General features: G+C 38.8%; 1 protein-coding gene across 1 annotated transcript; it reads left to right on the forward strand.

Moving 5' to 3' along the window:
* Window positions 1-8,475: 8,475 nt before the first annotated feature.
* Window positions 8,476-13,528, forward strand: LOC127772708 (transcription factor WRKY45-1-like). The gene is made up of 3 exons (XM_052298661.1): window positions 8,476-9,092; window positions 10,068-10,199; window positions 12,650-13,528. Exons 1-3 carry the CDS (start codon window positions 8,476-8,478, stop codon window positions 13,191-13,193), a joined length of 1,293 nt encoding a protein of 430 aa, XP_052154621.1. The 3' UTR covers window positions 13,194-13,528.
* Window positions 13,529-15,249: the final 1,721 nt, after the last annotated feature.

Raw genomic sequence — 15,249 nt, forward strand, 5'->3', positions numbered from 1 at the left:
GAGATCGTGGACGTGATCATCGTTCGAGAAGTCGGGCTCCTGACCCAAGCGATCCCTCTTCTTCGTCTTCATCGTCCTCTTCGGATCGACCTCCACGAAGGCATCGCGGTCGTGGGCCACGCCCTGTCCCAGGCAACGGATGCAGGGCATTCACACCCGCACTTCGCAACGTGCGGTGGCCCGAGAAGTTCCGACCTGGATCGATCGAGAAATATGATGGAAGTACAGACCGAGAAGAATTTCTGCAAGTCTACTCCACAGTCCTCTATGTCACCGGCGCAGACGACAACGACCTGGCAAATTATTTGCCGGCCGCGCTGAAAGGCTCTGCCCGGTCATGGTTCGTCCATCTCCCGCCAAACTCAATCTCTTCATGGGAAGATTTATGGCAGCAATTCGTCGCCAACTTCCGAGGGATTCACAAGCGTCACGCGATCGAGGACGACCTACATGCTCTAACCCAGAACCCGGGCGAATTATTGCGGGACTATATTCGGCGCTTCAATGAGTGTAGAAATACGATCCCCGAGATTTTGAAAACTTTCATCTTTTCATGTGAAATTTGAAAAACTTTGAACTCAAATTTAAAACTTTTAACCCAGATTTAAGAACTTTCAACCTAAATTTGAAAACTTTTAACTCAAAATTAAAAACTTTAAACCCAGATTTGAAAACTTTCAACTCGGATTCGAAAACTTTCAACTCGAGATTCAAAAACTTTCAAGTCCAGATTTGAAAATTTAGAAAACTTTCAACTTAAGATTTGAAAACTTTCAACCCGAGATTTTAAAACTTTCAAATCATGATTTAAAACTTGCTAATTGGCGGGAAAAAATCAGAAAAGGATAGAAAATGAAAAAAAATGTGAAAAAAAGGGGAAGACGACGCGTGGCCATAATTCCTGAGGCATACACGCGCTAGGAGCATCCACTTCTCAACCACTTAGTGTGCAGTCCGTCCCACCAATCGTGGGCCACCCAGGTCACATTGGGCATGCTCCATCACAGGCCTAATCAGAGCCCCAACTTTAGGTTCTGGGCCTATACAATTCAAAAGGCTAGTACGATGGGTGAGAACTGCCCCCACCTTTTAAGTCATGCTATTCCATCATCAATTACCAATGTGGGACTAAACCTAACAACCATCTTCTCCCATTTAATTCTACCTACTTTCTTAATACCCGTGTCCAACTCTAAAAATCCATATATTCTGAGTGGAGGAGTACGTATTAATTGTTTCACGCTAATTTCAATTATTCAGGAAGATAAACAAATTGAGGAAATGCCACAAAATTAAACTGTTTGGTGTGTATGCAACTATGCATCATATCCATACGAGATCGGCCAAGAAGGTTCTTTTAGGAGGAAAATTTGGTTCAATTTAATTAATTGTCATGTGGCGCAGGACTAGATCGATAGGTGGCCGGACCGGACCTTCAATTCGTGCAGCGGCAACCATGATGCTTCCTTTGATCGGTTTTTTCAAGTCTTGCATGTGTACTTTACATGCATGCCGGCCCTCGCTTCACGGCAGGCACAGGCACGAAAAAAGAAATATAATCAAATTATTTTTTAGCATAGAATTAATTTTCGGCACACCAATATTACTTTCTCCATTTTAAATTATTTATCATTATAATTTTGTCCAAAGTCAAACATCTATATATTTCACTATTAATTTATAGAAATTTATATAGTTAGCTTAATAAAATTTATACTTTTAGATTTATCATGAGAAATATTTTTTAGTATATAATTCACATGTTATTAAACTCCATGAGTTTTTAGAAATTGGTTAAAGATGAAAATGTTTGGCTTAGAATGGTAAAACTAAAACGACAACTAATTATATTATTTGCATATATACAAATAGAGTTCTCTTCACGTTATGTAGAGTTCATACTGGATATACGCGTAAAGTTATATACAGCGTATGTTGAGTTGTGATCCAAATTGATGAAGAGGAACCTGCTGGATGGCTGCACTCAGGGTAACATGAAGTTCTGTGAGCACTGTGTTTTTGGTAAGCACAAGAGGGTAAAATTCAATACCTCAGTTCATCGCACCAAAGGTATACTTGATTATGTACATGCTGATTTGTGGGGGCCTTCTCGTAAGCCCTCTCTTGGTGGTGCTCGTTATATGCTTACCATTATTGATGATTACTCTAGAAAAGTGTGGCCCTATTTCCTGAAACATAAAGATGATACATTTGTTGCTTTTAAGGAGTGGAAAGTTATGATAGAAAGGCAAACTGAAAAGGAGGTAAAAGTACTTCGCACTGACAATGGTGGTGAATTTTGTTCGGATGCTTTTGATGATTACTGCAGGAAGGAAGGCATCGTTAGGCATCACACCATCCCGTACACTCCACAGCAGAATGGTGTAGCTGAGCGCATGAACAGAACCATCATCTCCAAGGCTCGTTGCATGCTGTCCAACGCTCGCATGAACAAGCGTTTTTGGGCAGAGGCTGCTAACACCGCCTGCTACTTGATCAACAGGTCGCCTTCTATCCCACTTAATAAGAAAACTCCCATTGAGGTATGGTCTGGTATGCCTGCTGATTATTCACAGTTGAGAGTTTTTGGATGTACTGCTTATGCTCATGTTGATAATGGAAAATTAGAGCCTAGAGCTATTAAGTGTCTATTTCTAGGTTATGGTTCAGGAGTAAAAGGATATAAGTTATGGAATCCTGAAACTAACAAGACCTTCATGAGCAGGAGTGTTGTTTTCAATGAATCTATTATGTTTAATGACAGCTTGCCCACAGATGTCATACCAGGTGGTTCAGATGAGGAGCAGCAATATGTTAGCGTGCAGGTGGAGCACGTGGATGATCAGGAAACTGAAATTGTTGGTAATAATGTTAATGATATTGTTCAGCACTCACCTCCTGTTTTGCAGCCTCAAGATGAACCTATTGCCCATCGCAGAACAAAGAGGAGTTGTGGAGCTCCAGTCCGTCTTATTGAGGAATGTGATATGGTTTATTATGCTTTTAGTTGTGCTGAACAGGTGGAGAATACTTTTGAGCCAGCCACATACACTGAAGCTGTTGTTTCTGGAGACCGTGAGAAGTGGATCTCAGCTATGCAGGAGGAGATGCAGTCTCTTGAGAAGAATGGCACATGGGAGCTTGTGCACTTGCCAAAACAGAAGAAGCTTGTTCGTTGTAAATGGATCTCCAAGAGAAAGGAGGGTTTATCTCCTAGCGAGCCTCCGAGGTTTAAGGCAAGGTTCGTAGCAAAAGGTTTCAGTCAAATTGCTGGTGTTGATTATAATGATGTGTTCTCTCCAGTTGTAAAGCATAGTTCAATTCGCACATTCTTCAGTATTGTTGCTATGCATGATCTTGAGCTTGAGCAGTTAGATGTGAAGACAGCATTTTTACATGGAGAGCTTGAGGAGGAGATATACATGGACCAGCCAGAAGAGTTCATAGTACCTGGTAAGGAGGATTATGTTTGCAAGTTGAAAAGATCTTTGTATGGTTTGAAACAGTCTCCTTGTCAATGGTATAAAAGGTTTGATTCATTTATGTTGTCACATGGCTTTAAGAGGTCTGAATTTGATAGCTGTGTGTATATTAAATTTGTTAATGGATCACCTATATACTTGCTGTTATATGTTGATGATATGCTGATTGCTGCCAAGAGCAAGGAACAAATCACTACATTGAAGAAACAGTTGAGTAGTGAGTTTGATATGAAGGATCTTGGTGCTGCTAAGAAAATTCTAGGTATGGAAATCACTAGAGACAGAAATTCTGGTTTGTTATTTCTTAGTTAGCAAAGCTACATTAAGAAGGTTCTTCAGCGTTTTAACATGCATGATGCAAAGCCTGTTAGCACTCCTATTGCACCTCATTTTAAATTATCAGCTTTACAATGTGCTAGTACTGATGAGGATGTAGAATACATGTCTAGAGTTCCATATTCTAGTGCTGTTGGTTCTTTGATGTATGCCATGGTTTGCTCCCGGCCAGATTTATCTCATGCTATGAGTTTGGTTAGTAGATACATGGCTAATCCTGGTAAAGAACACTGGAAAGCTGTTCAGTGGATTTTCAGGTACCTCAGAGGCACAGCTGATGCTTGCTTGAAGTTTGGCAGGACTGATAAGGGGCTTGTTGGATATGTGGATTCTGATTTTGCTGCAGATTTGGATAAGAGAAGGTCACTCACAGGTTATGTGTTTACCATTGGTAGTTGTGCTGTGAGTTGGAAGGCAACGTTGCAGCCTGTTGTTGCCCAGTCTACCACTGAAGCAGAATACATGGCTATTGCTGAAGCATGTAAAGAATCAGTTTGGCTGAAAGGATTGTTTGCTGAGCTTTGTGGAGTTGATTCTTGCATTAACTTGTTTTGTGACAGTCAAAGTGCTATATGCCTCACCAAAGATCAGATGTTTCATGAGAGGATAAAGCACATTGATATCAAGTACCATTATGTTCGCGATGTAGTCGCGCAAGGTAAGCTAGAGGTATGCAAGATAAGTACTCATGATAATCCTGCTGATATGATGACAAAGACTGTTCCTGTTGCTAAGTTTGAGCTTTGCTCAAGCTTAGTTGGTATAGTGGTTTAGCCCGAGAGGCTATTTGGCGCCGAAAGTGTTTTTTCTCTTTGTTGTGTTCAGGGTGAAGGATTGATTCATGTTACAAGAAGGAATTTGTCTCAAGGTGGAGTTTGTTGAGTTGTGATCCAAATTCATTTGCACTTAATAAAGGCCGGCTTCTGCCGTAGCGGATCATCATCCCTTTTAGGGTTCCACTATATATATACCTCTTGTAAGCCGCCGTGCGGAGATGTAACCTCACCTCAGATATAGTGAAGATATTTTTGCTGGCTGGCGCCCGTGGTTTTTTCTCTCCTGTTTTGGGAGGGTTTTCCACGTTAAATCTCGTGTCTTTTGTGATTGATCTATTGTTTTTTATCGTTTGTTCGCCTATCATTTCCTAACAGCATATATATATATATATATATGTGAAGTGTGTTGACCGGCAAGCCAAACACCAAAAGTCCATATGCATGTCAAGATCCCTGTTAATAATTATTACTACTTCATACATGCGCATATGCTGCATACATGGCACATATATCTACAACCTGATTAAGTTTCAGCATATGTATGTACATATATAAACACTGGGAAATTATTTTGATCCTCGAGAGGATGTCCTCTCGTTTGCTCATAAACTATCTAAACGATTATGAATCTAAAAACTATTGACAACACTTATACAACATATATATACAACTTCATGAAATCTCATACAACATATATATATAATTTCATGAAATCTTAGTTCCAAATTTAACTCACACGTCAAGAGATATAAAAGACAAATTCAGATGAATAGTAGCGCTATTCACATCTAAATTTGGATGTTTTTACTTGATGTGTAGGTCGAATTTAAATTCGATTTTTGGTGTACTAATATATATCATTGTACTCTAGTACATTATTAATTTTTTAAGAAATTTTTACAACTGTTTATATCGAATTTAGAAGAAGAATGAACACGAGATGGCATTCCCCCGATGGATTAGAATTCATTTCATATAAACACTGTTTCCTAATTTTCTCTTTCATGAATGGACACCAGCATTTTATTTGTCAGCTGAGTTGAAGAAAAAATATTATAGAACTATCTGACTAAACAAGACGTACAGAGCAAACCATATAATTATACAATTTAACATAAATTGGCTGACGCGAAATGAGTAGATGATGCCACATGGCCACACTGTGGCTGTGCGGCCACAAAGTAGCTTCCCCGTAATTTTACTGTAGTACTGAACTACTACATCCGTTCCATAAAAAAACAACCTAATACTGAATATGACACATTATATTATAACACATCTGGACATACATCTGTCTAGATTAGTACAATCATTATACTAGAATACGTCACATCCAGTCCTGATTCATTTTGTTATGGAGGGAGTACACACACAATTATACATGTATTATAGCCCTGTTTAGATCCCCTGTCAAGTTTTTTTACCATGTCACGTCGAATGTTTGGACATATGTATGAAGTATTAAATATAGATAAAAATAAAAACTAATTACACAGATTACGAGTAAATTGTGAGACGAATCTTTTAAACCTAATTGCTCCATGATTTGACAATATGATGCTACAGTAAACATTTGCTAATGACGGATTAATCAGGCTTAATAAATTCGTTTTGTAGTTTACAAGTGGATTTTGTATTTTGTTTGGTCACTAGACTATGTTTAATACTTCAAATGTATATGTATGTCCGTATATCCGATGTGACACGGTAAAAAATTTTACCCCTTATCTAAACATAGTAGTTCCAAGAAGAGGTTTTTCTTCCCCAAAGGAGAAGATAATTTTTTTACCTCAATTAGTTCTCCGCAAAGTTAATGTTTAAAAATTCTGACTAGTAATTGAGGTAAAAAAATGTGTGTTTCATGTCTTGCACGTAGTATCATTAGATATGTATTTAAAATATTTTCATACGATATTAATTGAAAGAAATAGATTAATGGATAAAGTATATTTAAAACTAATATGCTTAATATTTTACTCCCTCCATCCCAAGAGTACTTTTAGTATAAAAACTTTATCAGGGTGGACCTCTTTAATACTATTTTATTTTTTTTCTTCTCGTCTTAGCCATTGAACTAAAAATGTTCTCTTTTCCCCTCCTCGCCTCTCCCGGGGCAAGATCTAGCTTTGAATTGGATGGGGTCTTATTGCCCTGATTTTTTACATTTTGGTCCTATCTAAAAACTTATTTCGCAAATAGACCCCTAGAAAAACATATCCTAGAAATGGTCCCTTTTGGGACGCTAGGGTGGCTGGCGCCGTCTTCCTGCCACCGTGGCACACGCGAACCGACGTGGCAGGAAGAGGGTGCCAGCATGGCTGGCGCTGCCCTAGGGAGGAGGGCGCCAGCATGGCTGGCGCCTCCCCCCACCCCTCGCCTCCATTCCTGTTTCTCTGTATGGAGTTGCAATTTTTTTTATTTTATTTTTTTGATATTTTTTCACACTTACGAGAACACAGGGACCAACCATAGAAAAAATAAACTCAAACGGACAAAATATGTGACTTGTAGAATTTTTCAAAGCTCTACCGAAAATAGGAGTCATTTGGGTGTCATTTATTAGAAGGGGCATTAAAATGGGCGTAACTTTCTCATACGGACTCGGAATCAGGCAAATAATATATCCATGGACATCTAAAGAAAAAGTTACATCCGATTCTTTCCAACTTCACTGGGTTCGGACACATACAGACGACGTACAAAATCAAATACACGGAATTCTTGCTTATTTTTATTAGGTATATAGATAGATTAGAGATAAAGGTAAATATTAGAAAACCGATTCCAACACAGATGACGTACCAAAATTTTGACGAAAACATCTTCAATTTTTATAATAACTAGAGAAAATATCCGTACGTTGCAACGGGTGAAGGTTGTTTTAAATTTATTATTGTTATATGGTTTAGTTTGGATATATATATATATATATATATATATATATATATATATATATATATTATATATAGAAAATCATGAGCTACAGTTAGGAATCTCATCGTCTTAAGTTAGCATGCGGGAAATTTCTTATACGACTCCTTCCGTATTTTCAAAAGCGAACGAACTTAAAAATCGACTCAAATACGGAAATGTTTTTCTAAAAACGTACGAACTTAGAAACCGAATCACACACAAATGACGTACCAAAGTATCAGAAAAAACATCTTTAATATATATATATATATATATATATATATATAATATGTGTTAATTATGTGATAAGTTGCCTAAGATCAATTGCCAGCTTAGTATATTTACCCCAAAATTAACTGGCCGAGCTTCAGTTAATTCATTTGTGGCTCCAAGCAGGTGCCTATCAGTTGTGCGATGAGGTGTCACATACCGTGACGTCACCGTTTTCATTTAATTAGAGTTGGCCGGAGACTCTTCTGGTGGAAAATTAAAGCTGCACCGAGTCTTCGGCCAAAGAACGGAGGATCAAACCCCAGTGGCCAGAATTAAGATTGGATCCTTCCATGTTGAATGCCCTTTTCAACTTTCATGGTCTTCCCCAAGACCCAACCAAAGAGTAGTCAGAAAGTGACTCGATCAGCACCAAGCAAGAGAGGCAAAATGCACACCAAAGATATTCAATTAACTATATACCGTATCTCTCTTCGTTTTTAATTGATTATTATTTAGTTAGCAAATTAGTCAATAAAACCCCAACGACCAAATGCATGACCCGTTCTAATTTAGTTTCTCCCTTTCTTACCGCATGTACGTGCCCGGCTGCTTCCTATATACACCACACTACCTCACCCTCTACACATGCATATAGTAACCTTAATTTGCTTATAACCTAGCTAGCTACCTTATTAACCTCGGGCATAAGAAGATTAAATACGAGATCGTCGTCGAGCACCTTGCAACCATTGTTCATGCACGTCTTTGCACCGCACCAGGTGACCCCGTTGTCGGTGTTGCTCGCTGCTGCTGCTGGTGGTGGTTTCGATCGCCGTGATCGGAGCAGGGTTGTCGGCGGCGGCGGCGGCGGCGGAGAGGGTGGGGAGATGGACGAGGTGCTGGCGCAGATCAGCGAGGGGTTCCGGCTCGCCGGCGAGCTGATGTCGGAGCTCGCGGCGACCCAGAACGACCCGGACTACCTGGCCGCGCGCTGCCACGCCATTGCCGGCGCGTACGCCGCCGCGGCGCGCGTGCTGCAGGGGGCGCGCCACGGCGGCGGCGGCGTGGGCGCGGCGTCGACGTCGTTCGGCGGCGAGGGATACCTCCATCACCAGCATCGCCAGCAGTTGGACCTCCTCCGCATGTGCGTCGGCGGCACGGCGCCGGACGAAACCGCCGCCGCCGCCAACCCGTTCCTCGGCGGCGGCGGCGGCGCAACAACGGCGGCGTTCCGCGCGCCGTCCGACGCGTACGGCGGCGCGGGCGCCGGCACGTCGGGTGGTCCGGTGAGGCGGGTGTCGTCGTCGTCGCGCTCGCCGCCGTCGCCGTCGCCGGTCCAGCCGCGCCAGGGCGGCGCCGGCAGCAGGAGGAGGTACATCACTACGTCACTCTTCCCTCTCCGTTGGTGCGTGCGTGCGTCACCCGGTCGTCGTCGTGGCGTACGCTAGGGTTAATCAATTCGATCAGGTCGAAGCACGCCATTGCCATGGCCCGCGCGGCGCGCCTGCGCTACTGTAGTTGGTGAAGTCTTTTGGCGGTCAAGCTGTTCAGACACGTTGACCTTTACCACGTCGCGCCGTGCATGGCGCGCGCGCGCGCAGCTGGGTCAGAAAGAAACGCCACCGAATTTTCGTCGCACTAGCTATATATCCATCTCTCCTTCTCTCCTCTCCTACCTGCAGTACACCAAGCCATTAATTAACTATAGACTTTAGCTTAACTTGTACTAATACCCCGTAATTAATACTCCCTCCGTTTCGAAATGTTTGACACCGTTGACTTTTTAGCACATGTTTTACCGTTCGTCTTATTTAAAAAATTTAAGTAATTATTAATTCTTTTTCTATCATTTGATTCATTGTTAAATATATTTTTATGTAGGCATATAATGTTACATATTTCACAAAAGTTTTTAAATAAGACGAACGGTCAAACATGTGTTAAAAAGTCAACGGTGTCAAATATTTCGAAATGGATGGAGTATTGATTTTCTTGTTCGCGGTGATGGCGACGGCTAAGCGGCATATATGCAGTCTGAATTGCTTGCCAAGTCATGGCGCTTCCGCTTTGCACACAAGTTACACGAGGGTTTACACACAACTACGAGTACTCTACGAGGTACTGTGTTCTCTGCGGCGCATCAGCTGTTAATTAGTTGATTACTGAATAGGCTGATCGATCGGTTAAATTAACCTGATTAGTGAATTTTCGTCATAGATACTCACTCTATATATCCCAATAAAAATCAAAATTCATTACACTAGATTGTATCAAATCTAATTCTAACTTATAGTTTTTATCGGGTCGAAGCGAGTAAATAATTAACTAGATGATGTATGTGTATCAGGAGGGAGAGCGGGGAGAAGGTGACGGTGATGGTGGCGGCACAGCGGACGGGGAACACGGAGCAGCCGCCGGATGACGGGTACACGTGGCGCAAGTACGGCCAGAAGGACATCCTCGGCTCCAGATATCCCAGGTACCACAGAATTACTAAAGTTTAATTTAATTTAATTTTGGAATTCTTTAATTTTGCTTATACTTATTTTGTTTTGATATTTTCAAATTGTATTTTAATAACGTGTATCGAATTGGGGGCTTTGTTGAGTAAAACTACTATAACTTTTTTTTTTGGAAAGTAAAACTATAGCTGATTAATTAAATATGATTTGGCTGGACATATTTAGGTCTGGCAGTGTGTATGGTTGGCTAACATTCGCATCTTCATATCGATTTTTCTTCACCTTTTTTTCCGCTTCCTCCACTACAGCAGTAGTATTATTGCATACACAAAGCATCATATATTCATATCTTTCTGTTTTTGGGAAAAAAAAACATATACTATAGTACAGTACACGTAGCCCGATCGATGGCTAATACGCAAGTGTGTACGTATATACTAACTCAATTGACACCGGGGGTATGAAAGTCCAGCAACATATATACATGTGCACATCTATATCTATATCTATACTATTATACATGTGCATGTCATCCATATTGTTTGAATCGGTTTTTTAAGTTTATTCGTTTTTGGAAATACAAATCTATGTTTAAGTCGATTTTTAAGTTCGTTCGTTTTTAAAAATACAGAAGGAGTCGTATAAGAAATCACTTTTAAAAAAACTCGCACACTAATTTGTGACAATCGGATTGCAATTTACAGCTCATGATTTTATAAAAATAATATCCAAGCGAATTCGCAGTGAATTTCACCATAAGTAAACCGTACAATAATAATAAGATTAAAATAACTTTCACCCGTTGCTATGCACGGGTATTATTTTCTAGTATATAATATATCGCTAATTGCAATGTCAAATTCACTTATGGTATCTAGGAAAAGATCGAGCATGCGCGCAGAATAACCTAGTATCAGTTTTCTTTCTTTTCCACGTGAGTTTTCTTTCTATTTTTGAATTAGTTGGCTTTCAGCATGGTGTGGGTCCAATTCAAGTGAACCAAGAATGCAACATATATATGCATATGGTTAACTATATTGTTATTTTTTGTAGGAAAAATAAATAGCTCCATAGTCTACTCTTTTAGCTTATTAGCCGTATAGCTAAATTTTAAACTTTAAAAGTTAAATTGTAGAATTGATTTTATTTTTTTTATCATAGTTTACTTTTAAGTATAGGATTTAATTCACTAAGAACATATAAATAAAGTTTTTTCAATGGATTATTTTTTATCACTAAAAGTATTATGGCATATAATCAGTTGTAAATGAAACGATTAATGGAGATAGAAAAATCTTCGTGGAGAAAACCTAGCTTGTGTATTAATTTGCGATGAGCAAGAAACCAGTTGCTAGATTAGCTAGCTTGTCGTCGAGTAATTAATATTAAAGTTCAACAAAAGTTTCCTAGAAGAACTTATATTTGAAAATTTAAAATTATTTGGTCGGTTTACTTTACTTGTCTTGAAATTGTTATGTTTATCTGTACGTTTACTTACAAAGAGAAATTGAAGAGACCGAGCGATGCAATGGAAAATCAATCATTATTATTATGCCTTGGAGAGTTTGGCGTTTTATTCAAGAAAATTCCTGAAGACTTTTTTTTTCAATTTTGAAATATTGAAATAATAACTATAGAATGATTTCAACTTTTGGTCGAATTATTAAATGGTTTGAAACAATTTTTTTCCGAGGCTAGGTTTCGAAATAATTGAAAAACTGAGTTGCCAAATGATCCTAATTAAGTCACTTCTCAAGTTTAATGGGCCAAGAGTTTTTTTAAAAAAACACACTACTTTTCCTTTAGACTTGCTACAATTCAAAACTAGTTTAAACATAATGCACTTTGCAATGTGTCAGTGTCAGTGAAACATCATAGAAACCACTCTAAACGCAGGCGAATGTTGAAAAGTTACATCTTTTTATCGTTGACGGTAAAAAAGAATTTCTAGTCTTGGCCAGTGAAAAAACATTCAAGTCTTTACGCTAATGGTTAATTTTCAAATGTCACGAAAAGTTTAGGTAATAAAATAGACAAGTTCCGACGTAGTTTCCTGGAAACGTATAATCGATCACCTTTAGCTAAACAGTCTACTGCTTCTGGATAAATATATATACAACCAATGTATTTATGTGTTCATTTTCCTGTAATAATTAAATGGAAGACCTTCGTGGATAATTAATGCATGGCATAAATTTTTAAGAATATTAAGATACTTTAATCAAAATCTGAAACTGTGGTGAACTAATTAACGATTGTTACCGCGGAATTTTTGAAATTAAATTACGTATAAGTTGTATTACACACTTAATTATATATGTATAATTAGTGTAATTACATTATGATTTATGATTGTATTATGTTTATATTTAACGACTGTATTACAGTTATATCTGTTAAATTTTATCGATAAATATATATAAGATAGTTCCACTAATTAATATACGGCAATATCCGAAAATTACAGGAGCTACTACCGGTGCACTCACAAGAACTACTACGGGTGCGAGGCGAAGAAGAAGGTGCAGCGGCTGGACGACGACCCCTTCACCTACGAGGTCACCTACTGCGGCAACCACACCTGCCTCACCTCCACCACGCCGCTGCTCACACTCCCCGCCGCCGCCGCCACTTCGGTGACAAACTCTCCGACCGCCGCCGCCGTGCTCGGCCAGGACCTCGTCATGGCGCCCGCCGCCGATCAGCAGCCGCCCCAGCACCAGCAGGCGCAGCCGCCGCTGTCCACGTCCATCCACCTCGGCATCGGATGGCCGATGACGCCGGCCAGCCTCGCCGGCGCCGTAGGCGAGGGAAGCACTAGCACTACCGCCACCGCGCCGCAGGTGACGACAATGGGCGCCACGGCGGCCGGCGGCGGCGGTGCAGCAGCTAGGGACGCGGACCATTACCCGGTGGCGGACCTCGCCGACGTCATGTTCAACTCCGGCGGCAGCGGCAGCAGCAGCATCATGGACGGCATTTTTTCTTATCACGATCGACGTGATAACTGATCAATCAGTCTCACCTCTCTGATGTCATTATTATTAGATCTCGTTTTGCTTCTTAACTTAATTGGTGTATTTAGGTGAGGCATGCACATTGTGCATGTAGATGTTGAAATTTTTGTTGTTAGATACACACTTGATTGGATCACTTAATTGATTAGGTTCATGAATGCTAATAATGGTGACTCTGTCTAGGAGATGCCCGGCGCCCCGGCCGTTAATTAGCTAGCTCGATCGATGTATAGATATAGCATAGTATCACGAAATAGCGAGTTCATTAGTGTAAATCTCCAATTAAGTTGTATAATAACCACAGTGATCGATTGAAGTTATATTAATTATTTCAGGCTAATTTTGCTTCAGCTTTTTTGTTGAAATCACAAACTCCAGAGAGTATTCTTCTCTTTATTTTGTTTCTTTTTCCATCCTAATGTTTAACTTGTTCGGGGAGATAGCAGCACAACCACCTATCTTTTCTACAGTTTTGTCCCAAGTTAAACACTCAAACTTAATTTTCTAACTTTGATCATCATTCTCTATAAATTTATAATTTAATATCATAAGATTTAGATATTTAGATTCATCATGAGAAATATTTTCACAATGTATATGTTCACATGTTATTAGACTATATGGATTTCTAAAATTTGATTGCCAAAGTTAAGCATATATATTTTCTTAAAATAATAATAAGTAGTTTGAAACGGAAGAAATATATAATCATTTTAGAATTTTGCATGACTATGTGGCTCACATGCAGAAAACAAGGGTGCATGCCTCAATCAAATTACTAGAAAAAAGATCATTAAGGAGCCACAAGCGCAAATTGTTTAGAGCAAGTACTATTATACTGTTGATTATATAAAAGTGTCACATAGCATCGAGTGATAAGGTAATTAAAGGAGAGAAGTAAGAAGAGAGATGATGAAACACCCATCATGCAAGAGCAAAATGCACACAAACTATAAGTAGTATGCATGTGAGAGTATTAGTTTGAGGTATTTGGTATTTATGCATTAGAGGTGATATATTGTATAGGCCTCTTAATTTATTAGTGAATGATATGGATAGAATTAGAGGTATGCAGTAGTCACATCTACTGTAGAACTTACTTTTAGTTAATTATTATCTCAGACTTTTTATCTTCAATGAAATGAATAAATATTTTTATCTATCTCTGAATATATTCATTATGTTTTGGTCTTATACAGTTCATCTAATTTTCATCGTAGCTAAATATATTATGCGTCGTTGTTTCACCCAGATCTTCAAAAAAGAACCTATTTGGGCTACAATGTGTTGAAAAAGCAGTCTATTGTTTCTCTTCTTCAAGGTTCAACAACGTACTAATGACTAATCAAATAAAGGCACCTCAAATAAATTAGCCAAGAAAATGCGTTGCACGAGCTGATATAATAATTCAATTTGGTTGTTTTTTATAATTGCAGTTTAAATTAAACCAAGAATATATCCACATATCAGTTACAACTTTCTAATTATTAATTTCTAATATTATAATTGGATAAATAAAATACTAAATTGAGTTAAAGATGGGTAAAATTTCATATTACCATTTCCCAATTTTGAATTTAATAAATTTTATATAAAGTAAAAACAGTATTTTAAATGTTTTATATAACATAAATTCACAATTATAATCTGCGGTCATGATATATTATATATTTATCTAATCATTCACCATATCTTCCTTAATTAAAATGAAAGCTTCCCGAAAGTACTCAATACAGTATATGTAGGTAGGTAGATAAATAGATAGGCAGATTTGGCACAGGGAACTTAAATCTTTTACATAATTAATTGTCTGATTTGTTCACTATGAAATATGCCTACCTGTCAATCGATACTTTTCCCTTATACGTACATTTGAGCACGCCGCACTTCAAAGTAATTTATACCAAAGGAAAGTAAAACCAAATGGTAAAATGTTTAAGGCTATAAAGTATAGTAGTAATATTTTATAGTCGTTCAAAATTGACACATACTATTAGTACATTAGGAAACTAGGGGCTTGTTCACTTTACTACCATTTTCAACCTTACCA

This window comes from Oryza glaberrima, chromosome 5 (genome assembly GCF_000147395.1).
Source record: "Oryza glaberrima chromosome 5, OglaRS2, whole genome shotgun sequence".
Taxonomy (NCBI): Eukaryota; Viridiplantae; Streptophyta; class Magnoliopsida; order Poales; family Poaceae; genus Oryza; species Oryza glaberrima.